Source organism: Somniosus microcephalus, chromosome 12 (assembly GCF_052327205.1).
Source record: "Somniosus microcephalus isolate GS21.2 chromosome 12, FLI_Smic_1.0, whole genome shotgun sequence".
In the NCBI taxonomy this organism is placed as follows: domain Eukaryota; kingdom Metazoa; phylum Chordata; class Chondrichthyes; order Squaliformes; family Somniosidae; genus Somniosus; species Somniosus microcephalus.
The window spans coordinates 62,249,377-62,275,702 of record NC_140998.1 but is presented as its reverse complement, the minus strand read 5'-3'; the positions used below and the strand labels follow the sequence as shown (position 1 = coordinate 62,275,702).

The following is a 26,326-nucleotide window of genomic DNA, read 5'->3' as shown; positions in this document are numbered from 1 at the left end:
AGTCTTTCTCTCTCTTCCTCCCCCAGTCTTTCTCTCTCTTCCTCCCCCAGTCTTTCTCTCTCTTCCTCCCCAGTCTTTCTCTCTCTTCCTCCCCCAGTCTTTCTCTCTCTTCCTCCCCCAGTCTTTCTCTCTCTTCCTCCCCCAGTCTTTCTCTCTCTTCCTCCCCCAGTCTTTCTCTCTCTCCCTCCCCATCTCTCTCTCTCTCCCCCATCTCCCCCTGCCCCCTGTCCCCCTCTCTCTCCCTCAGTCTCTCTCTCTCTCCCCAGTCTCTATCACTTCTCTCTCCCCCAGTCTCTCTCTCTCCCCCAGGGGAGAGAGAGAGACTGGGGGAGAGAGCAAGACTGGGGGAGAAAAGCGAGACTGGGGGCGAGAGAGTGACTGAGGAGGGCGAGAGTGATCGACTGGGGCGGGCGAGAGAGAGACTGGGGAAGGCGAGAGAGAGACTGGAGGAGGGCGAGAGAGAGACTGGAGGAGGGCGAGAGAGAGACTGGAGGAGGCGAGAGAGAGACTGGAGGAGGGCGAGAGAGAGACTGGGGAGAAAGAGAGAGAGAGAGACTGGAGAGAAAAGAGAGAGAGAGACTGGGGAGAAGAGAGAGAGAGACTGGGGAGAAAGAGAGAGAGAGACTGGGGAGAAAGAGAGAGAGGAGACTGGGGAGAAAGAGAGAGAGAGACTGGGGGAGACACAGAGAGAATGCCGAGAAACTCCAGTATGATTTGGACAGGTTGGGTGATTGGGCAGATGCGAGGTTATCCACTTTGGTGGCAAAAACAGGAAGCAGGTTATTATCTGAATGGCAATAGATTGGGAGAAGGGTTGATTCCATATTCAATTCGAGGGTGAGAAGGTTGGATCTCAAACAAGCGTGCTAAGTTTGAATAAAGGAGACTATGAAGGTATGAGAGCGGAATTGAGTAGAGTGGATTGGGAAAATAGATTAAAGGGTAAGACGATACATGATCAGTGGTGTACATTTAAGGAGTTATTTTACAACTTCTAAAAAAAAAATATTCCACTGAGAGAAAAGGGTGTAAAAGAAAAGACAGCCATCCGTGGCTAAGTAAAGAAATTAAGGATAGTATTCGACTAAAAACAAGGGCATATAAGGTAGCCAAATCTAGTGGGAGGATAGAGGATTGGGAAAACTTTAAAAGACAGCAAAAAATAACAAAAAGATTGATTAAGAAAGGGAAGATAGATTATGAAAGTAAATTAGCAAAAAATATAAAAACAGATAGTAAGAGTTTCTTTACTTATATTAAAAAAAAAAAGGGTGGCTAAAGTAAATGTTGGTCCCTTAGAGGATGAGACTGGGAAATTAATGGTGGGAAATATGGAGATGGCAAAAACACTGAATGAATATTTTGTATCAGTCTTTACAGTAGAGGACACTAAGAATATCCCAACACTGGACAAACAGGGGGCTATGGGGGGGAGGAGCTAAACACGATCAAAATCACTAAGGAAGTGGTACTCGGTAAAATAACGGACTCAAGGCGGATAAATCACCTGGACCTGATGGCTTACATCCTAGGGTCCTGAGGGAAGTGGCGGTAGGGATTGTGGATGCATTGGTAATAATTTTCCAAAACTCCCTGGACTCAGCAAAGGTCCCGGCAGACTGGAAAACTGCTAATGTAACACCCTTATTTAAAAAGGGCAGTAGACAGAAGGCTGGAAACTATAGACCGGTTAGCCTAACATCTGTGGTAGGTAAAATTTTGGAGTCCATTATTAAGGAGACAGTAACAGGACATTTGGATAATCATAATTTAATAGGACAAAGTCAGCATGGTTTTATGAAGGGGAAGTCATGTTTGACAAATTTGCTGGAGTTCTTTGAGGAAGTAACATATAGGGTGGATAAAGGGGAACCAGTGGACGTAGTGTATTTAGACTTCCAAAAGGCATTTGACAAGGTGCCACACAAAAGATTATTGCTTAAGATAAAAAATCACGGGATTGGGGGTAATATTCTGGCATGGATAGAGGATTGGCTATCTAACAGAAGGCAGAGAGTTGGGATAAATGGTTCATTCTCAGACTGGCAATCAGTAACTGGTGGTGTTCCGCAGGGGTCAGTGCTGGGTCCCCAACTCTTTACAATCTATATTAACGATTTGGAGGAGGGGACCGAGTGTAACATATCAAAGTTTGCAGATGATACTAAGATGGGAGGGAAAGTAGTGAGTGAGGAGGACATAAAAAACCTGCAAGGGGACATAGACAGGCTAAGTAAGTGGGCAGAGATTTGGCAGATGGAATACAATACTGGAAAGTGTGAGGTTATGCACTTTGGCAGGAAAAATCGTAGAGCAAGTTATTATCTTAATGGCAAGAAACTGGAAAGTACTGAAGTACAAAGGGATCTGGGGGTCCTGGTGCACGAAACTCAAAAGGTTAGTATGCAGGTGCAGCAAGTGATTAAGAAGGCCAATGGAATGTTGGCTTTCATTGCTAGGGGGATAGAATATAAAAATAGGGAGGTATTGCTTCAGTTGTACAAGGTATTGGTGAGACCGCACCTGGAATACTGCATACAGTTTTGGTGTCCATACTTAAGAAAAGACATACTTGCTCTCGAGTCAGTACAAAGAAGGTTCACTCGGTTAATCCCGGGGATGAGGGGATGGACATATGAGGAGAGGTTGAGTAGATTGGGACTCTACTCATTGGAGTTCAGAAGAATGAGAGGCGATCTTATTGAAACATATAAGATTGTGAAGGGGTTGGATCTGGTGGATGCGGGGAGGATGTTCCCGATGATGGGTGAAACTAGAACTAGGGGGCATAGTCTTAGAATAAGGGGCTGCTCTTTCAAAACTGAGATGAGGAGGAACTACTTCACTCAGAGGGTGGTAGGTCCATGGAATATGCTGCCCCAAAAAGCTGTAGAAGCTACATCATTACATAAATTTAAAACAGAAATAGACAGTTTCCTAGAAGTAAAGGGAATTAAGGGTTACGGGGAGCGGGCAGGAATTTGGACATGAGTCTCGGTTCGGATCGGACATGGCCCTGTGGGTAGCGGAGCGGGCCCAGGGGCCGTGTAGCCTGATCCTGCTCCTATTTCGTGTGTCTAATTCTGTTAGATTCAGGAGATGGTTCTGTGATAGTAGATTGGCGGTTAGGATCAGATCAGCCATGATCTTATTGAATGGCGGAGCAGGCTCGAGGGGCCGATTGGCCTACTCCTGCTCCTATTTCTTATGTTCTTATGTTCTTATAAAGTGCAACGAGACCTGGGTGTCCTTGTGCACCTGTCGCTGAATGTAAGCATGCAGGTGCAGCAGGCGGTTAAGAAGGCAAATGGTATGTTGGCCTTCGAAGTGAGAGGATTCGATGTCTTGCTGCAGTTGTACAGGGCCTTGGTGAGACCATGCCTTGAGTATTGTGTGCAGTTTTGGTCGCCTTATCTGAGGAAGGATGTTCTTGCCATGGAGGGAGTGCAGCGAAGATTCACCAGGCTGATACCTGGGATGGCAGGAATGACGTATGAGGAGAGATTGGGTCGATTGGGCTTATATTCGCTGGAGTTTAGAAGAATGAGAGGGGATCTCATTGAAACTTATAAAATTCTAACAGGAATAGACAGACTAGATGCAGGAAGGATGTTCCCGATGACAGGGGAGTCCAGAACCAGGGATCACAGTCTAAAGATAAGGGGTAAGCCATTTAGGACCGAGATGAGGAGGAATTTCTTCACCCAGAGAGTGGTGAACCTGTGGAATTCTCTACCACAGAAGGCAGTTGAGGCCAATTCATTAAATACATTCAAGAAGGAGTTAGATATATTTCTTAAGGCTAAAGGGATCAAGGGATATGGGGAGAAGGCAGGGACAGGGTACTGAGTTTGGATGATCAGCCATAATCTCATTGAATGGCGGAGCAGGCTCGAGGGGCCGAATGGCCTACTCCTGCTCCTATCTTCTAAGTTTCTATTATGTTTCCCCCTCCCCGGTCTCTCCCTCCCTCCCTCCCCCGTCACTCTCTCTCTTTCCCCAGTTTCTCTCTCTCTGTGTCTCTCCCAGTCTCTCTCTCTTTCTCCCCAGTCTCTCTCTTTTTCTCCCCAGTCTCTCTCCCTCCCCCGTCTCTCTCTCGCCCTCCCAGTCTCTCTCTCACCCTCCCCAGTCTCTCTCTCCCTCCCCAGTCTCTCTCTCCCTCCCCAGTCTCTCTCTCTCCCTCCCGCCCCAGTCTCGCTCTCTCTCCCCCGCCCCAGTCTCGCTCTCTCGCCCCCAGTCTCGCTTCTCTCCCCCAGTCTCGCTCTCTCTCCGTCTCGCTCTCTCTCCGTCTCTCTCTCTCCCCGTCTCTCTCTCCCCCCGTCTCTCTCTCTCCCCCCGTCTCTCTCTCTCCCCGTCTCTCTCTCTCCCCCGTCTCTCTCTTTCCCCGTCTCTCTCTCTCCCCCGTCTCTCTCTCTCCCCCCCGTCCCGTCTCTCTCTCTCCCCGTCCCGTCTCTCTCTCTCCCCGTCTCTCTCCCCGTCTCTCTCTCCCCCGTCTCTCTCCCACGTCTCTCTCTCTTTCCCCATCTCTCCCACGTCTCTCTCTCTCCCTCCCCGTCTCTCTCTCTCCCACGTCTCTCTCTCTCCCTCCCCATCTCTCTCTCTCTCCCACGTCTCTCTCTCTCCCTTCCCCAGTCTCTCTCTCTTCCCGTCTCTCTCTCTCCGTCTCTCTCCCCCATCTCTCTCTCTCCCACGTCTCTCTCCCTCCCCCAGTCTCTGTCTCTCTCTCCCACGTCTCTCTCTCTCCCTCCCCCGTCTCTCTCTCTCCCACGTCTCTCTCTCCCTCCCCCAGTCTCTCTCTCTTCCAGTCTCTCCCTCTCCCTCCCCCAGTGTCTCTCTCTCCCTCCCCCAGTCTCGCCGAAGCCCGCTCCTGTGGACCTAAAGAACGAGCCTGTGGGACACGACTGAGAAGAGCGCCAGCACACTGGAGCCCGCTGCAGCAGGACTGCGCAGCCTGCAACATCTGGTGCGCAGCAGCCTCAAGGTAACGGCGCACTAGGTGTTGCAGGCGGCGCAGTCCTGCCAATGGTAATACCATTGAATGTCAAGGGGCAGTGGTTAGACGCTCTCTTGTTGGAAATAGTCATTGCCTCGCACTTGTGTGGCGTGAATGTTACTTGCCACTTAGCAACCCAAGCCTGAATGTCGTCCAGGTCTTGGTGCATGTAGGCATAGACTGCTTCATTATCTGAGAAGTTGCGAATGGAACTGAACACTGTGCAGTCATCAGCGAACGTCCCCACTTTTGACCTTATGATGGAGAGAAGGTCATTGATGAAGCAGCTGAAGATGGTTGGGCCTAGGACACAGACCTGAGGAACTCCTGCAGCGATGTCCTGGGGCTGAGATGATTGACCTCCAACAACCACAACCATTTTCCTTTGTGCTAGGTATGGTTCCAGCCAGTGGAGAGTTCCCCCCACCCCCACCCCGAGTCCCATTGATTAAAATTTTTCTAGGGCTCCTTGAAGTCACACTCGGTCAAATGCTGCCTTGATGTCAAGGACCGTCACTCTCACTTCACCTCTGAAATTCAGCTCTTTTGTCCATGTTTGGACCAAGGCTGTAATGAGGTCTGGAGCCGAGTGGTCCTGGCGGAACCCAAACTGAGCAACGGTGAGCAGGTTATTGGTGAATAAGTGCCGTTTGATAGCACTGTTGGCAACACCTTCCATCACTTTGCTGATGATTGAGAGTAGACTGATGGGGCGGTAATTGGCTGGATTGGATTTGCCCTGCTTTTTGTGGACAGTTTTCCATTGTCGGGTAGATGCCAGTGTTGTAGCTGTACTGGAACAGCAGGGTCACGCTTTCAATATGCAGTTCGGGTCCCAATGACATCCCAACAGGCAGTATGTAAAATCTACTTTGCAGATATTAACACAATAAGGGGGAGAAATTCGGTATCGCCCCGTTTGGGGCACAATTATCGGCCGGGCGCAAAGTTTAGCACCTGGCGCTGATTATCGCCTCCAACTGCAAACTTGGCTTTTATCGCCCCAGAGGTGATTGGAGCGCGAAATCAGGCGCTGCACACCTGTCTTAAGGCACAAAGGCCGAGGAGCAAGGCGCTAACTCAGAGCATGGGCGCAGTGCAGGTGATGTCAGTTAGCGATGGAACACAGACACACTGGCACCAGCCAGTTCTTAAAGTGGAGGGTCGATCTTGCTCTCCAGCCACACCCTGCTCATTGGAGCCTTGAATCTCAAGCCTGGAGAGACCTGTGACTACATTTTCCAGCCAAAGACTATGGAGAGGGCGAGAGAGCGAGCTCAGCGCTTCAGTGAGCGGGCCTTGGAGGCTCTAGTTGGCGCGCAGAAAATCTATACTCTACCCTGAGAGTGGCAGGAGGCCTTTGCCGCGTGACTACAGAAGAGTGTGGAGGGAGGTGGCTCAGCACGTCTCCTCCAGGAGCATGGTGCCCAGGACCCATACTCAATGTCGCAAGAAGTTCAACGACCTCACTCGGGTCGTCAGGGTGAGTGGCTTTTTTTCAATACCTCTCCCTTCATTTCAACCTCACTCTATGGCCAGAGGGTCTTAAAGCCCCAATGCCCAACACTCATCCAACACCTATGGCCCTCTCATGAAACACACACGCGCATTCCACACCTTGCATATAGTAAGGGCTATTCAACTATGGGAGGCACATCAGGCAAGACCATGGCTGCATACATTAAGGGGTATTCAATTATGGGAGGCACATCAGGCAAGACCATGGCTGTATATTTACTCAGATGCCGTCCTTTTTCTTGCAGGCCAAGCTATCTCATAACCGGAGACAACAGCAACGGACGGTTGGAGGGACAGCTGCAACCCCTCAGTGATCTTGACGCACGCATCCACAGGATTGTGGCAAGCCAGATGATCGATCCCTTCACCCCGGAGAGGTCGACCCCATTCGGGACAACAATGGTAAGCTCATCAGCTTTCTCTCCTCTCTCATTCCACTTGTCCATCACAACACCAGCCTCTGACACTTTCAATCCAACTTACAAAATCGCTCCACTCCTTCCTCCCTTACTGCCCCCCTGTCCTGACGCTAAAGCCACTTTTGTACCTCCCTGCTTTCAGATGGTGATTCACCAGCTGAGGAGATGGGCCCTCAAGCTGCCAGTGGGAGCGAAGCCGCAGGCGAGGAGGAAGAGGAAGCTGGAGCATCAGCGCCACCCTCTCCCGAGGAAGCCCATGCCCACACTGGGGTCACATCTTCCCTGGAGGAGAGCGGGGGCAAGGGTCTGCTGAGGGTGAAGCTTTGGGACCCAGCGGGCTGCAGCAACGCGATGTGGTTAGGGAAGCTTGGGGGCCTTCTCCCCGGAGGGAGAATGGCCGGCGAATCCTGCTGCACTGGACGCAGAGGAGGAGTGGCTCATCGCTGAAATGAACACCCAGGCAGTGGACATGTACACTCAGCTCATGGGTGCAGTGGGAAGGGTGCCCGAATGCATTGATGCACTGGCAAGGAGTGTGCAGCACTACGTTGTAGCACAGGCGGATGCCACGCAAATGCTTAGTGCTGCAATTCAGTCACTGACTGCTGTGATCCAATCTCAGACTGGTCTCATGCAGACTCAGATTGAGGCCACGCAAGCACTGACTGCTGCCATTGTCGTTGGTTCGGACATATTTCCCCAGGGCTCTCACCGCGCCGCAGCAGGCCAGCAGTCTGTGCTCCAGCAGATTGCTGCGGATGCTGAGGTGCTGCCCCGTGGGAGTGCCAGTGTGTCGGTCGAGCAGGGAGTTGCTGTCCTCTCTCAAGATGACAACATTCCTACTGCCACCACTGCCACTTCCCCATTGCACTTGCCACCGCCTGTAGCCCAGACGGCTGCCACCCATGCAGAGTTGGTGCAGTCTGCAGCCGGGCCCTCCAGGCCCAGAGCTGGTCGAGGCCGTCCTTCAAGGGCATCTGTAGTCTCAGGTTCTGACAATCAGCAGCCTTCCACCAGCCTTGCTGCAGCCACTGGGACCCCATTACGGAGGAGCAGTAGGGGGGGAAGGGGGGAAGTGCGCAAGGGAAGATCACCCTCGAAGGGCAAAAAGTAGGAGGTGTGACGAAATGTTGGGAATTTTTTTATTAAAGGCTGAGGTTCGTGTTCAAACTTTTGTTTAGTGTTTTGGACATTATCTCTAGGTTGTGAGAACCAGTTATGTTAATTAATGATTTTTTGTGTTTGTTTCTATTAGTTTGTCATGAAGAAATGACACACACAGAGTTTGTAAAATAAAAAAAGTTTTTGTATTCAAAATGTATAGGTTTGGCCTTTGGAATCATTGCTGCCTTGGCCGGCTTTGGGGTTGCAGGCTGCTTTCATTCATGTTGTTCTCCATGCCAGAAGCCATTTCCTCAGTAGGGGCCCAGAAGCGGCTTGTTATCAGTCGTTGACGGACGGCCCTTACAGTTTCAACATTGTGGGCCTCTCTCCCACCTTGGTGCTGCTGCTGATCATCCTCCTCTTCCAGTGGTGCTCCAAGGCCTGGTAGCATTGGCTGGGCTCTGAGGAGTGCAAGGTTATGCAGCATGCAGCACACAACTATGAAGAGGGAGACACACTCAGGCGAGTACTGCAGGGCTCCTCCTGAGTGGTCCAGACAGCGGAACCGTTTCTTGAGCACACCGATCATCTGCTCAATGATGTTCCTGGTGGTGAGATGGCTCTCGTTGTACCACAGCTCAGTAGGGGTGTTGGGGTTACGGAACGGTGTCATCAGCCAGTTGCAGAGTGGATAATCCTTGTCCCCGAGGAGCCAACCCACTTGGCTGATGCGGTGCCTGGAAAAGTTCTGGCACACCAGTCTGGCGCAGGATGAAAGCATCGTGGCTGCTGCCAGGATAGTGGGCATTGACAGCGAGTATCAGCTGTCTGTGGTCACAGACCAACTGGACATTTAAGGAGTGGAAGCCCTGGCGATTTCGGAAAACCTCTGCATTCTCATGCGGTGCCCGCAATGCCACATGCGTGCAGTCAATGGCGCCCTGCACCATGGGGAAGCCCACTATCCTCGCAAAGTCCAATGCGCGTTCATGCCGTTTGGCCCGGATCATTGGGAAAGTGATGTACTGGCGTCTCCTTTTATAGAGGGCATTTGTGACCTGACGGGTACAGCAATGGACCACAAACTGGGAGATATTGGCGATGTCCCCAGTAGCTGCTTGAAAGGAGCCGGTGGCATAAAAATTCAGAGCCACTGTGACCTTCACTGCCACTGACAGAGCTCAGTTAAGGCTGCAGATCTGGCTGCAGCAGGTGGCAGAGCTCAGTGACCACCTCCTTGATGAAGCCCAGACTGCTCCTCAGACAAATTAATATAGGAGAATTGTTCCCGGAATACCCTGAAGGGTAAGGTCTCCTGTGCAGAGGCCTGTTGGCCCTCCTCTGTCTGGCCATGATTGCCACTCTCTCTCTGCGTCTGTTGCCTCCAATTCTGCAGGCGCAGGACAACGCCCCAAATCAGTGCAGCCCCCATAGTCTCTTGGCAATCGAAGTAATGAAGGTCAAATCCAAAAGTACCTGCAAAGTGATGCTCAGTAGCCAAAGCTACTTCACACAGCGTTGACTCTATGCAGAAGTCTCTCTATCTCTCTCTCAGAATCTCTCTCTCTCTCTGTCAGAATGAGTGGTGCAAAAATGTCTACCACAGAAAAAGCCAGGAAGAGGGCACCTTTAAATAGCGCCCCCCCAGCCCCTCACCGACTGGGAAACGTTCCAGTCTCCCTGTCGTTGCTTGCGCCAGACGGAAAGGAGGGGGGCGCTACTCAATATCCGGTCCGGGGCGCAACCAGGGCGTTGCACGCTTGACTGACGTCACGGCCTGCAGGCGCAAGAGATCGGGGCGGTAAACTTTTGCGCGGCGCTAACGGGAGGTGCAAACCAACCACATTTTTCCCCCTAATTGTTTTAAATGTTGAACATTTAAAACTTTGAGCAGTTGCAGATAATCCATCAATATAATCAGTTTAAAAATCGACTTCAGGGCATCATTAATCCTGTATTGACACCACATAAGAATGAATCAAGAAACAAATTGTTCCACACTGATCAGGAGCTCCCTCTTCAAACCAGTACTAACCAAATTTCATTTGTTAAACTCAGTAGCAATAGCCCCGATACCATTGCCATTTATTTCTAAAACTAAAAAAAGTACTCGTCAATCTCCCATGTCGTAACTCGTGGGGTGGTGAAGACCAAGTGTAGTGTTCTGGGGAAGCGGGGTTAGAGGGTTGAGATAATTGGACCAGGGCATGCAGATGTAATTCAGCCACATTTTAAAGTCATATGTACTTTCCTCATTTTTACATAATTCTTTGATAAAAGTTATGGTAATTTGGGAACAGCATAGGGGTTTCTCTGCAGTACAATGAGCTAGGAAATGTCAAACTACATAGGATTACATAGGATATATGACACAGAAACAGGCCATTCGGCCAAACCAGTCCATGCCGGCGTTTATGCTCCACTCGAGCCTCCTCCCGTCTTTCTTCATCTAAATCTATCAGCATAACCCTCTATTCCCTTCTCCCTCATGATTGTCCAGCCTCCCCTTAAATGCATCTATACTATCCCTTCAACCACTCCCTGTGGTAGCGAGTTCCACATTCTCACCACTCTTTGGGTAAAGAAGTTTCTTCTGAATTCCCTATTGGATTTCTTGGTGACTATCTTATATTGATGGCCTTTCGTTATGCTCTTCCCCACAAGTGGAAACATTCTCTCTGTATCCAATCTATCAAAACCTTTCATAATTTTGAAGACCTCTATTAGGTCACCCCTCAGCCTTCTTTTTTCAAGAGAAAAGAGACCCAGCCTGTTCATCCTTTCCCGATATGTATATCCTCGCATTTCTGGTATCATCCTTGTAAATCTTCTCTGCACCCTCTCCAGTGCCTTTATATCCTTTTTATAATATGGCGACCAGAACTGTACGCAATAGTCTAAGTGAGGTCTAACCAAGGTTCGAAACAGTTTTAGCATAACTTCCCTATTTTTCAATTCTATCCCTCTAGAAATAAACCCTAGTGCTTGGTTTGCTTTTTTATGGCCTTGCTAACTTGTATCACAACTTCTAGTGATTTGGGTATTTGTACTCCCAGATCCCTTTGTTCCTCTACCCCACCTAGACTTGCACCCTCCAAGTAATAAGTGATCTCCCTATTCTTCCTACCAAAATGTAATACCTCACATTTATCTGTGTTGAACTTCATTTGCCAATTATATGCCCATTCTGCAAGTTTATTAATGTCCTCCTGTAATTTGTTGCAGTCCTCCTCAGTATTAACTATCCCCCCAATCTGGTGTCATCTGCAAATTTAGAAATTGTGTTTTGATTCCAAAGTCTAAATCGTTACTGTAATTTGTGAAGAACAGTGGTCCCAGCACTGATCCTTGTGGAACACCACTACCCACCTTCTGCTACTGTGAATAGCTACCCTTTACCCCAGCTCTCTGCTTTCTGTCTTGAATACAGCTAGCTATCCATTCTGCTACTTATCCCCTGACTCCACATTCTCTAACCTTGTTCATCAGTCTATTATGGGGTACCTTATCAAAGACCTTTTGAAAATCTAGATAAATTACATCTACTACATTACCATTGTCTAATCTCTCTGTTACCTCTTCAAAAAATTCAATGAGGTTGGTCAAACAAATACTTTCCCTTTTGAAATCCATGCTGACTATTCCTTATTATATTTTTGGTTTCTAGATGTTCTTCTATTTTCTCCTTTAGTAGAAATTCCATTATTTTCCTACCACCGATGTTAAGCTGACTGGTCTATAATTCCCTGGACATGTTCTATCCCCCTTCTTGAATATAGGTAATTCGTTAGCTATCCGCCAGTCTTCTGGTACTAAACCTTTTTCTAACAAATTATTAAATATGTGTGGTAATGCTTCTGCTATCTCTTCCCTAGGTTTTTTAAAAATGCGTGGATGCAATCCATCCAGACCAGGGGTTTTATCCTCTTTGAGTTTGATTAGTTTATTTCATGTATCCCCTCTTTTTATTTTAAATGCACTTATCTCATTACTAATCTCATCATCCAATGTCATGTCCACCTGTTCTATCTCCCTGGTAAACACTGAAGCAAAATAATTATTTAATATTTCTGCCATCTCTCTATCGTTACCTGTGGTATTATCCTGTCTATCCCTTAATGGCCCTATTCCCATCCCAACCTTCCTTTTTTTATTAATATAATTGCAAAATACTGCAGATGCTGGAAATCTGAAATAACAACAGAAAATGCTGGAATTTCCAGCATTTTCTGTTGTTATTCCTTTTTTTATTGATGTGCCTGGAAAATATTTTACTATTTTGTTTTATGTTCCTTGATAATTTAATTTCCTAGTTCCTCTTTGCCTTCCTAATTGTTTTTTTGACTTCTCTCCAAATTCTTCGTATTCTCCCTTATCATGCACTCCCCTGCTGTCCATGTACTTAATGTATGCCTCTTTCCTTACCCTCAATTGTTCCCTTATGGCTTTATTCATCCATGGAGTCTCATTAGTATTTAGTTTGTTCTTTCCTTTTAGCGGAATATATTGTTTCTGCATTCTGTTGAACACCATTTTAAATGTTTCCCATTGCTGTTCTACATCGTTGTTTACCAATGTTGTTGCCCATTTTATTTTCCCAAGTTCTATTCTTAGCCCCTCAAAATCAGCTTTTCTCCAATCTATTAACCTGGTTTTCATCATACTTATGTCCTTCTGAATTATCATCTTAAAGAGTATTATATTATGGTCACTATTGCCTAGATGTTCCCCTACTTTTACTTCTCTTATCTGCTCTGGTTCATTCCCCATTAATAGATCCGATAGTGAATCCTCCCTTGTTGGGCTTTTTACATATTGGGTTAGAAAGGAGTCCTGTACACATTGTAGGAACTCCATTCCCTTATCCCCTTTACCTACCTCTTCTGCCCAATTAATATCTGGGTAGTTGAAATCTCCCATGATTATTATTCTATGTTTTTTACTCATTTCCCTAATTTGTCTGCATATTTCTTCCTCCACCTCCCTTCCATTAGGTGGTCTTGTGACTACACCTATTAGTGTGATTGATCCTTCATTATCTTTTATCTCTATTCATACAGATTCTATTTTTGTCTTGCTGATAGCTGTGTCACTTTTTTCTACTGCCATTATGTTATCCCTAATAAATACAGCTACTCCACCTCCCCTTTTTCCCTCTCTATCTTTTCTAAATATGTTATACCCTGCAATGTTTAATTCCCAGTCCTGATTTTTCTGTAGCCATGTCTCAGTAATCCCTACTATGTCTGGTTCCTCGCAATGCATGATTGCCTCCAGCTCCCCGGTTTTATTACAGACACTGTGTACATTGCTGTACAGACAGTTCAACTCATTTTTAATGGAATTTCCTCTCACTTTATGTTTAACCATCTTTTTAGACTCCTGAGGTGCTACAGAGGCACAATTGACACGAGGGTATAATTATATCATGATAAGTTTACATAAACAGTTTCCATTATAAATATGGGCATAGAAATTTATAATGAAAAAACTGTTGACACAGGAAGTCTGTGCAGACATAGATTTTAATTATACAGATATACAAGCTTCTCAGTTACACTACTCCTCTAGATAATGCCTTCTTAAGGAATTATAAAAGAGTTTTGTAGCAAAAGGTATGCAATAAAAATAAGTTTGATATGATTGTTCTATTACTGAACAAGTTGTAAGCAACAAGCAATTTATTGAAAGTCAGATAGAATAATAGTACTGACCTCGTATAAGCTCATAGATATTCATGTCCATGAGTTCACATATTAGAGCAAGAGACCCAGACTTTTTATCACTGGAATGAAACAGACAAGGAGAAACAAAACCAGTTACTTATATTTATTCAGACATCATAGAAAAACATTAAAACACTTTTAAATAAAAAACATTTATGAACCCAATTTTAAAAAGATGCTTTTCCTCAGTGTTCCATTTTCTACTTTAAATTAAATTTTGTAGTGAGTGTGGTTGACTCTTAACTGCCCTCTGAAATAGCCTAGCAAATCACTCAGTTGTAACTAACCGCTACGAAACACTATAAGATTGAAACCAGACGGGCCACCCGGCATCGACCTCGGCACCAGCTACAGACATGGCAACGGCACACCCAGCCCAGTTGACCCAGCAAAGTCCTACTCACCAACATCTGGGGACTTGTGCCAAAATTGGGAGAGCTGTCCCACAGACTAGTCAAGCAACAGCCTGACATAGTCATACTCACAGAATCAAACTTTTCAACAAATGTCCCAAACTCCTCCATCACCATCCCTGGGTATGTCCTGTCCCATCGGCAGGACAGACCCACCAGGGGTGGTGGCACAATGGTATACAGTCGGGAAGGAGTAGCCCTGGGAGTTCACAACATTGATTCCGGACCCCATGAAGTCTCATGGCTTCAGGTCAAGCATGGGCAAGGAAACCTCCTGCTGATTACCACCTACCGCCCTCCTTCAGCTGATGAATCAGTACTCCTCCATGTTGAACACCACTTGATGGAGCACTGAGAGTAGCAAGGGCACAGAATGTACTCTGCGTGGGGGACTTCAATGTCCATCACCAAGACTGGCTCGGCAGCACCACTACTGACCGAACTGGCTGAGTCCTGAAGGACATAACTGCCAGTCTGGGCCTGCGACAGGTGGTGAGAGAACCAACACAAGGGAAAAACCTACTTGACCTTGTCCTCGCCAATCTACCTGTCGCAGATGCATCTGTCCATGACAGCACTGGTAGCAGTGGTCATTATGGAGATGAAGTCCTGTCTTCACACTGAGGACACCCTCCATCGTGTTGTGTGGCACTACCATCGTGCTATATAGGATAGATTCAGAACAGATCTAGCAGCTCAAAACTGGGCATCCATGAGGCGCTGTGGGCCATCAGCAGCAGCAGAATGGTATTCCACCTCAATCTGTAACCTCATGGCCCGGCATAGCCCTCACTCTGCCATTACCACCAAGCCAAGGGACCAACCTTGGTTCAAAAAGGAGTGTAGAAGAGAATGCCAGGAGCAGCACCAGGCGTACCTAAAAATGAGGTGCCAACCTGGGGAAGCTGCAACACAGGACTACATGCACACTAAAAAGAGGAAGCAGCATGCTAAAGACAGGGCTAAGCGATCCCATAATCAACGGATCAGATCAAAGCTCTGCAGTCCTGCCACATCCAGTCGTGAATGGTGGTGGACCATTAAACAACTAACGGGAGGAGGAGGTTCCATGAATATCCCCATCCTCAATGATGGTGGAGCACAGCACGTGAGTGCAAAAGACAAGGCTGAAGCATTTGCAACCATCTTCAGCCAGAAGTGCCGAGTGGATGATCCATATCGGCCTACTCTCGGGGTCCCCACCATCACAGAAGCCAGTCTTCAGCCAATTCGAGTCACTCCACGTGATATCAAGAAACGGCTGAGCGCACTGGATGCAGCAAAGGCTATGGGCCCCAACAACATCCCGGCTATCCTGCTGAAGACTCGTGCTCCAGAACTAGCCACACCTCTAGCCAAGCTGTTCCAGTACAGTTACAACACTGGCATCTATCCGACAATGTGGAAAACTACCCAGGTATGTCCTGTCCACAAAAAGTAGGACAAATCCAACCCGGCCAATTATCGTCCCATCAGTCTACTCTCAATCCTCAGCAAAGTGATGGAAGATGTCATCGACAGTGCTATCAAGCGGTACTTACTTACCAATAACCTGCTCAGTGAGGCCCAGTTTGGGTTCCGCCAAGACCACTCGGCTCCCGACCTCATTACAGCCTTGGTCCAAACATGGACAAAGGAGCTGAATTCTAGAGGTGAGGTGAGAGTGACTGCCCTTGACATCAAGGCAGCATTTGACCGAGTGTGGCATTAAGGAGCCCTAGTAAAACTGAAGTCAATGGGAATCAGGGGGAAAACGTTCCACTGGCTGGAGTCATACCTAGCACAAAGGACGATGATTGTGGTGGTTGAAGGCCAATCATCACAGCCCCAGGACATCGCTGCAGGAGTTCCTCAGGGCAGTGTCCTAGGCCCAACCATTTTCAGCTACTTCATCAATGACCTTCCCTCCAACATAAGGTCAGAAGTGGGATGTTCGCTGATGACTGTACAGTGTTCAGCGCCATTCACAACTCCACAGATAATGAAGCAGTCCATGCCCGCATGCAACAAGACCTGGACGACGTTCAGGTTTGGGCTGATAAGTGGCAGGTAATCTTCGCGCCACACAAGTGCCAGGCAATAACTATCTCCAACAAGCAAGAGTCTAACCACCTCCCCTTGACATTCAACAGTATTACCATTGCCGAATCCCCCACCATCAACATCCTGGGGGTCACCATTGACCAGAAACTTAACTGGACCAGCCACATAAATACTGTGGCAACAAGAGCAAGTCAGAGGCTAGGTATTCTGCGGCGAGTGTCACACCTCCTGACTCCCCAAAGCCTTTCTACCATCTACAAGGCACAAGTAAGGAATGTGATGGAATACTCTCCACTTGCCTAGATGAGTGCAGCACCAACAACATGCAAGAAGCTTGACACCATCCAGGACAAAGCAGTCCGTTTGATTAGCACCCCATCCACCAGCTTAAACATTCACTCCCTCCAACACCGGCGTACCGTGGCTGCAGTGTGTAACATCTACAAGATGCACTGCAGCAACTCACCAAGGCGTCTTCGGCAGAACCTCCCAAACCGACGACCTCTTCCACCTAGAAGGACAAGGGCAGCAGGCGCTTGGGAACACCACCAGCTCCAAGTTCCCCTCAAAGTCACACACCATCCTGACTTAGAAGTATATCGCCGATCCTTCATCGTCGCTGGGTCATAATCCTGGAACTCCCTACCTAACAGCACTGTGGGAGTACCTTCACCACACAGGCTGCAACGGTTCAAGAAGGCAGCTCACCACCACCTTCTCAAGGGCAATTAGGGATGGGCAATAAATGTTGGCCTTGCCAGCGACGCCCACATCCCATAAACAAATTTTTTTAAAGTGCAACTTGTGTCAGATTGTAGCTGAGTGTTTAAAAATTCACAGACCTTCACTGAATGTCAATTCTCACATCAGCAGTAATTTGGTATAGAAACTGGTGTCGTGTTAAAAAAAATGTTTCACAAATATATCCAGAAGGAATGCGAGGTACATCTCCACAGGAAAAAGAGAACAAAAACAGAAAAAGCTGGAAATACTCAAGATTTTTCTGTGAAAAAACAGAAGTCAGTCGACAGTTCACATCTTAAGACCCTTCCTTAGGACTAAGGTAGCATAGATGAACAACATTTAAACAGGAACAGAACATGAGTAAGCAGAAGGGAAATGTGAAAAAAAAAACAGGAAAAGAAATAGAGTAATCTGTAAAGTGCTTGAGTGGAGAACAAGAGAGGGTTAACTGGCAAACGTGATATTAGCAGAAGACAACAGGAGAACCGATTGAGAGATCAAAGAAATAAAAGACAAATACGAGACACAGAGAGTGTGTGAATAGTTAAAGAGAGATACTTAGAAAAGAAAGCGTGAAAAACCAGCAGTGTCCGGTGTCCTGGGAGTCTGGAAGAAGAAAAAAAAAGGACAATACCAAGGGTGCAGACCACCCCATCAGAACACTACTGGTGGGGTGGTATGCAACCTTGGTGGAGCCTTGCCGATTTTTGATGCTTCCCTTTCTACTTATCCCACTTAAGCTATCACACATTCTTTGTGTATCGTATATGTCTGATTTCTCTCATTAGGCCTCCTGTTAAAATTACGTCTGTCTTTTAATCATCTTTTTAACTGCTGTTCATCTGTAATATCTCCCAGTCCTGAGGAAGGGTTTTAAGACCTGAAACATCGACTGACTTCTGCTTTTCCACAGATGTTACCTAAAATGCTGAGTATTTCCAGGTTTTTCTGTTTTTATTTTTAAATTTCGAGCACGTGTAGTATTTTTTTGTTTATACAGGAAGAGAGAAGCCTAGTTGGTGAGTAATCCTTGCAGCTCTTGCACTTCCTAGTGACTGGCTCAAGAGCAACATCGGCCTCCCATTAATCATCTACTGCTAGTCGTAACAGTCAAAATTATCCGTCCGTTTCTCTGCCATACATTGGTGCAGGAAACAAGAAGCAAAGGAAGAACAGTAATGTTAAAAAAGCAATTTTGTAAAGAATATTAAAACAAGAGAATTAAAAACCTCAATCACACCTCCCAAATGGTCAGATCTGAGTCACAAAGATTAGATGTGGGATACTGCACTCATGATGATGCATTACTGATTTAAATGTAAAACAAAATAACTCAGAATCACTGTAGGCAAAAAGGATCTTTCCCTTTCACACTTGTAAATTAAATTCATTAGTATATTGTCACATTCCTAAATTCACACTGAGTGCTGTAACAACAGTTTGTTATGTTCTATTCCAATGTTTTCCTGCCGAGTCTCCCATCCTCCTCCTCCATAAACTTCAGCTCATCCAAAACTCTTCGGCCAATATCCTATCCCACACCGTTTGGCTTGCCCATCACCTCTGTCCTTGTTGACTACATTGATTTGCAGTCCCGCAACACCTCAAATTTAAAGTTCTCATCTCTTATTGTTTAAATCTCTTCATAGCCATGATGCTCCCCATCACTGTAAACTCCTCCAACCCCTTTCCGAACTCGCCGTTCTTCTGACTCTGTCCTTTTGACTGCCTACTTCCACCTCTATAACATCGCCCGGCTCCGCCCCTGCCTCGGCTTATCTGAAACCCTCGTCCATGCCTTTGTTCTCTAGACTTGACTATTCCAATGCTCTCCTGGCCGGCCCCCCATCTTCCACCCTCCATAAACAATTTCAATTTCAATTTTATTTGTCACATAACCAAATACAACAAGTGAAATCCAGTCAGTGAAATGCTTTTTTCTTAACGAGCCGAGCGCACCAATCAGCAAAGGACACTTAGCTGCCTGGTACGCACGGAGCCCGCAAGGACGGCAGCCATCTTCATCGGCGCCATCACAATAGGGTCCGCTCTCGCCTCGCTCCGCCTTTCCCGCACTCCTGCCCGACAATCTTCAGCCGCCATGGTACCGACGTCCCGGGGCCTGCTTCTCCCTGGCTTATCCAAAACTCTGCTGCCCGTATCCTAACTCGCAGCAAGACCCATTCACCCATTTGCTCCTGGTCCGGCAACGCCTCAATTTTAAAATTCTTATCCTTGTTTTCAAATCTCTCCATGGCCTCACCCTACCTCTCTCTGTAATCTCCTCCAGCCCTACAACCCTCCGAGATATCTGCCCTCCTCCAATTCTGGCCTCTTGTGCATCCCCTATTTTAATCGCTCCACTATTGGCAGCCGTGCTTTCAGATGCCTAGGCCCTAAACTCTGGAATTCCCTTCCCTAAACCTCTCTGCCTCTCTCTCCTCCTTTAAGACGGTCCTTAAAACCTACCTCTTCGACCAAGTTTTTGGTCATCTGTCCTAATATCTCCTGATGTGGCTCGGTGTCAAATTTTGTTTGATAACACTCCTGTGAAGCGTCTTGGGACGGTTTACAGCGTTCAAGGCGCTATCAAATGCAATTTGTTGTTGTACCCCCCACCCCACGTTTGCCTCACCGATGGCGGCCATGCCTTCAGTCATCCCGGCCCCACGCTCTGGACTTCCTTCCTCAAACCTCTCTGCCTCTGCCACTTTCCTCTCCTCCTTTGACACTCCTTAAAACCTACCTCTCTGAATAAGTTTTTGGTCCCTCATAATCTCTCCTCCTTTGGCTCAGCGTCTGATTACACCTCTGCGAAGGATCTTGGGACGTTTTTATACGTTAAAAGCGCTATATAAATGCAAGTTATTATTGTCGTTATTATGCGACAATAACTTCAAACATCAGACTTTAATCAATTTTAAATGTTATCAAGATCACTGGCTTTTTATTCTCACAGAAAAACAAAGGGAACTGCAAAAGCAATCCCCAAAACGCTGGATAGAATTCCAGGATTTCCTAATTAAAATGGAATTTTAGTTATTCAATTACTATAAATCAGTGTCCCTGGCCATTACTGAGCAACCAAATTAAGAAAGTGATGATGATGGTCCGTAATTGTCTCCCACTAATCACTTACTACTAATCACAGTAGCTAAGATGCCCACAATAGGATGTTCAAATTTTCTAGTGGGCCTGACCCTGTAAATATGAAGAACAGGTTTCTACCATCTTAACATCCCAAATGGCATATCTGCCAATTTCCCCCAAAAGTATACAAGGTTTGTCAAGATGTTAGGGGAAATTTTAACTTCCTCCATCCATCAGAAACTAGGTGGAGCAGGAAGTAAAATCCAAGCCGTGCACGTCCAATTTGTTTCCCAACCTGCGGCTATTTTAATGCCGCTGTTTTCTTGGGCGGTTGATGCGCCCACTTGGCTCCGGCAGGAGCCTCATCAATAAATGTAAATCGGGTCCTATGATGTCATTAGGACCCCGATGCAATTTTAATGGTCTAACGCGTCCATCGTGGATGCTCCACTCAGTAAAACCTGGTAGACACCCAGCGGGTGCCCTGTAAGGTAACTTACCTTTGTGGGGCCAGGAGGAACACGAGTGCTCATCCTGGCCCCACAAAGGAAGTTTGGGCTGCTGCCACCCTCTGGGTTCACCCACATCTGCCCCGCAAAACCCACCCGAACTCCCCGGCGACTTGGTGGCCTCTGGACCACCCAATCTTCACAGGCCGCAAGCTGGCGGATTGTCTGTGGACACCCTTTTTGGGCGGTTAGCTGGCTGGCGGAATATTAATGCAGCCCTGCAGTTAAAACAGAGTGAGCTTCACACTGCAGCTCCCAAGCTGGTGGCCTACGCATCACATTGGCTTTCAACCCGATAGCTAGTGTAGCTCTTAAAACCCTTTCAAACTGCTGGCTAAATTTTTTGTCCACAGCTTACAGTTCTTTCAGTTTCTACTCAATGCTGCAATTATATTTGATTTTACTACCACATTCACAGAGACTAGTGGCAAATATATACAGTTAATGGAATTGCTCCCCCAATAGCTCAGCTGGTTAAGGAAGTGAGATAATGAGCCACACGTCCTGAAAGCTCTCACATTCAAATCTTGGGCTGTGCTGAGTTAGCCAATTTCAACTGTACCAGTGACTGAGGCACTGCAATTGGCTTCAGACCTTGAATCATAGAAATTTACAGCACAGAAGGAGGCCATTCGGCCCATTGTGTCTGTGCCAGCCGAAAAAGAGCTATCCAGCCTAATCACACTTTCCAGCTCTTGGTCCATAGCCTTGTAGGTTACGGCACTTCAAGTGTGTCATAAATCTCATCATCGAGAAACTACCTATGAAATAACACTGGACGGCCAGCTGGTGGCGCCGTCCAAGGAGTATAAATACTCGGGCGTCGGCCCCAGCTCGCCAAGGACATTTTGCAAAGACAAGGAGCTAGTGGATACAACTAGACCTCCATGTTTTGAAACAAGTTGATTAAAGCCTTGCTTTATGCTCAAACCAAGTGCGTAGAGAGTTTTATTACATCAAAGTGCATATCCAACTACTTTTTAAATGTGATGAGGGTTTCTGCCACTACCACCCTTTCAGGCAGTGAGTTCTAGACCGCCACCACTGTCTGGGAAAATAGAGTATGAGAGTAAGCTTGCAGGGAACATAAAAACTGACTGTAAAAGCTTTTATAGATATGTGAAGAGAAAAAGATTGGTGAAGTCAAGTGTAGGTCCCTTGCAGTCAGAATCAGGGGAATTTATAATGGGGAACAAAGAAATGGCAGATAATTAAATACATACTTTGGTTCTGTCTTCACAAAGGAGGACACAAATAACCTCCCAAAGATGTCGGGGAACACAGGGTCTAATGAAAAGGAGGAACTATTAGAAATCAGTATTTGTAGGGAAATGGTTTTAGGGAAATTGATGGGATTGAAGGCCGATAAATCCCCAGGGCCTGATAATCTACATCCTAGGGTACTTAAGGAAGTGGCCCTAGAAATAGTAGATGCATTGCTGGACATCTTCCAAAAGTCGATAGACTCTGGAACAGTACCCATGGATTGGCGGGTAGCTAATGTTACCCCAAGGTGGTAGAGAGAAAACGGGGAATTACAGACCAATAAGCCTGACATCGGTAGTGGGGAAAATGCTAGAGTCCATTATTATAAAGGATGTAATAGCAGAGCACTTGGAAAAAAGTGACCGGATCGGACAAAGTCAACATGGATTTACAAAAGGTAAATCATGCTTGACTAATCTACTGGAATTCTTTGAGGATGTAACTGGTAAAATAGATAAGGGAGAACCAGTGGTTGTGGTGTATTTGGACTTTCAAAAGGCTTTTGATAAGGTCCCGCATAAGAGATTAGCATGTAAAGTTATGGCACATGGGATTGGGGGCAAGGTATTGACTTGGATAGAGAACTGGTTGGCAGACAGAAAGCAAAGAGTTGGAATAAACGGCTCTTTTTCCGAGTGGCAGGCAGTGACTAGTGGGGTACCGCAGGGATCGGTCCTTGGACCTCAGCTATTCACAATATATATTAATGATCTGGACGAGGGAACTAGATGTAATACAGGAAACTTTGTGCAATCTGGCACCGACGGGACCGAGCTGTTGCCGTTCCTTCAGAACTGCCGGACACTCCAGCTCTAATGTTGAAGCATACGGAGGTTTTCATCTCCGTATCTGACAACAAACACTGTTGCTTAGCAACAGCTTCTAAACAGTCGGCTGCAGCTGCAAGCGTCTCTAGCTGAAGTTGTTGCTATAGCTACAGACCTTGCAGTGCCTGACTGGGGAAAAAAAAAGCAACGAAAAGAAAAAACGGCTCCTGATTTTTGCTGGTGGCTCGAGCTTGCCGGACATTTAACCTCCGGATAACACAAAGTTTCCTGTATCTCCAAGTTTGCAGATGACACAAAGTTGGGTGGACGTGCGTGCTGTGAGGAGGATGCCGAGAAACTCCAGTATGATTTGGACAGGTTGGGTGATTGGGTAGAAGCATGGCAGATGCAATATAATTAATGTGGATAAATGCGAGGTTATCCACTTTGGTGTCAAAAACAGGAAGGCAGATTATTATCTGAATGGCAATAGATTGGGAGAAGGGGAAGTGCAACGAGACCTGGGCGTCCTTGTGCACCAGTCGCTGAAGGTAAGCATGCAGGTGCAGCAGGCGGTTAAGAAGGCAAATGGTATGTTGGCCTTCGTAGCGAGAGGGTTTGAGTACAGGAACAAGGATGTCTTGCTGCAGTTGTACAGGGCCTTGGTGAGACCACACCTTGAGTATTGTGTGCAGTTTTGGTCGCCTTATCTGAGGAAGGATGTTCTTGCCATGGAAGGAGTGCAGCGAAGATTCGCCAGGCTGATACCTGGGATGGCAGGAATTACGTATGAGGAGAGATTGGGTCGATTGGGCTTGTACTCGCTGGAGTTTAGAAGAATGAGAGGGGATCTCATTGAAACTTATAAAATTCTAACAGGACTAGACAGACTAGATGCTGGAAGGATGTTCCTGATGGTCGGGGAGTCCAGAACCAGGGGTCACTGTCTAAGGATAAGGGGTAAGCCATTTAGGACCGAGATGAGGAGGAATTTCTTCACCCAGAGAGTGGTGAACCTGTGGAATTCTCAACCAAAGAAGGCAGTAGAGGCCAATTCATTAAATGTATTCAAGGAGGACTTGGATATATTTCTTAAGGCTAAAGGGATCAAGGGATATGGAGAGAAGGCAGGAACAGGGTACTGAATTTGGATGATCAGCCATGATCTCATTGAATGGCGGAGCAGGCTCGAGGGGCCGAATGGCCTACTCCTGCTCCTATCTTCTATGTTTCTATGTTTCCTAAAAGGGACCACGCACAATTTTATTTTGACAGTTGATTTCTCAGTGTTTGACAGCATTGAGGTGCTGAAAACACTGACAATCATTGCACAGTCAGAGGTCGTGGTTCACATTGGTACCAACGACATGAGTAGAAAGAGGGATGAGGTCCTGCAACAAGAATTTAGGGAGCTAGGTAGCAGATTAAAAAGCAGGACCTCAAAGGTTGTAATCTCTGGATTATTCCCGGTGCCACGTGCTAGTGAGTATAGGAATAGGAGGATAGAGCAGATGAATGCGTGGCTAAAGAACATAAGAACATAAGAAGTAGGAGCAGGAGTAGGCCATACGGCCCCTCGGGCCTGCTCCGTCATTCAATAGGATCATGGCTGATCCGAATCTAGGCTCACGTCCACTTCCCTGCCCTCTCCCCGTAACCCCTAATTCCCTTATCTGCTAGGAAACTGTCTATCTCCATTTTAAATTTATTTATTGTTGCAGCTTCCACAGCTCTCTGGGGTAGCAAATTCCATAGATTTACTACCCTCTGAGTGAAAAAGTTTCTCCTCATCTCAGTTTTGAAAGGGCAGCCCCTTATTCTTAAATTATGCCTCCTAGTTCTACTCTCACCCATCAGTGGAAACATCCTCCCCGCATCCACCTGATCAAGCCCCCTCACAATCTTATATGTTTCGATAAGATCGCCTCTCATTCTTCTGAACTCCAATGAGTAGAGTCCCAACCTACTCAACCTTTCCTCATACGTCAACCCCCTCATCTCCGGAATCAACTGAGTGAACCTTCTCTGAACCGCCTCGAGAGCAAGTATAGCTTTTCTTAAATATGGAAACCAAAACTGCACGCAGTATTCCAGGTGTGGCCTCACCAATACCCTGTATAACTGCAGCAAGACTTCCCTGTTTTTATACTCCATCCCCCTTGCAATAAAAGCCAAGATTCCATTGGCCTTCCTGATCACCTGCTGCACCTGCATACTAACTTTTTGTGTTTCATGCACCAGGACCCCCAGATCCCTTTGTACTGTAGCACTTTGCAGTTTCTCTCCATTTAGATAATAACTTGCTCTTTGATTTTTTCTGCCAAAGTGCATAACCTCACACTTTCCAACATTATATTGCATCTGCCAAATCTCTGCCCACTCACTTAGCCTGTCTAAGTCCTTTTGCAGGTTTTTTATGTCATCCTCACTCATTGCTTTCCCTCCCATCTTTGTATCGTCGGCAAACTTGGATATGCTGCACTCGGTCCCTTCCTCCAAATCGTTAATATAGATTGTAAAGAGTTGGGGTCCCAGCACTGGCCCCTGTGGAACACCACTAGTTACTGATTGCCAGCCCGAGAATGAATCATTTATCCCAACTCTTTGTTTTCTGTTAGATAGCCAATCTTCCACCCATGCCAGTATATTACCCCCAATCCTGTGATTTCTTATCTTGATCAGTAATCTTTTGTGTGGAACCTTGTCAAATGCCTTTTGGAAGTCCAAATACACTACATCCACTGGTTCATCTTTATCCACCCTGTATGTTACATCCTCAAAGAATTCGAGCAAATTTGTCAAACATGACTTCCCCTTCATAAAACCATGCTGACTCTGTCCTATTAAATTATGTTTATCCAAATGCTCTGTTACTGTTTCCTTAATAACGGACTCCAACATTTTGCCAACCACAGATGTTAGGCTAACTGGTCTATAGTTTCCAGCTTTTTGTCTACTTCCCTTCTTAAATAAGGGTGTTACAGTAGCAATTTTCCAATCTGCCGGGACCTTTCCTGAGTCCAGGGGGTTCTGGAAAATAATCACCAATGCATCCACAATCCCTACCGCCACTTCTCTCAAGACCCTAGGATGTAGGCCATCTGGTCTGGGGGATTTATCTGCCTTAAGTCCCATTATTTTACTGAGTACCATCTCCTTAGTGATTTTAATCGTCTTTAGCTCCTCCCGCCCCCCCCATTGCCCCCTGTTTGTCCAGTGTTGGGATATTTTTAGTGTCCTCTACTGTAAAGACTGATACAAAATATTTGTTCAGCATCTTTGCCATCTCCATGTTCCCCACCACTAGTTTCCCGGTCCCATCCTCTAAGGGACCAACGTTCACTTTAGCCACCCTTTTTCTTTTTATATAGCTGTAGAAACTCTTGCTATCTGTTTTTATATTTTTTGCTAGTTTACTTTCATAATCTATCTTCCCTTTCTTAATTAATCTTTTAGTTATTGTTTGCTGGCTTTTAAATGCTTCCCAATCTTCTATCCTCCCACTAGATTTGGCGACTTTATATGTCCTTGTTTTCAGTCAGATACTATAAAGAGTTGGTGCAGGAGGGAGGGCTTTAGTTTCCTGGATCACTGGGTCTGCTTCTGGGGAAGGTGGGACCTGTACAAGTCGGACGGGTTGCACCTGAACCGGAACAGGACCAACGCCCTTGCGGGGAGGTTTGCGAGTACTGTTGGGGGCGGGGTGGGGGGGGGGGGCGCGGTTTAAACTAACG

At 46.6% G+C, this 26,326-nt stretch overlaps 1 protein-coding gene across 10 annotated transcripts in view; it reads right to left on the bottom strand.

Moving 5' to 3' along the window:
* mok (MOK protein kinase) overlaps positions 1-26,326 on the bottom strand; it is a 187,162-nt gene that overhangs the window by 127,826 nt on the left and 33,010 nt on the right. For all 10 annotated transcript variants that reach the window (XM_086002956.1, XM_086002957.1, XM_086002955.1 and 7 more), the window contains one exon: positions 13,749-13,819. In XM_086002956.1, the coding sequence (XP_085859082.1) occupies positions 13,749-13,819 (71 nt within the window). The remainder of the gene's footprint in view (positions 1-13,748; positions 13,820-26,326) is intronic.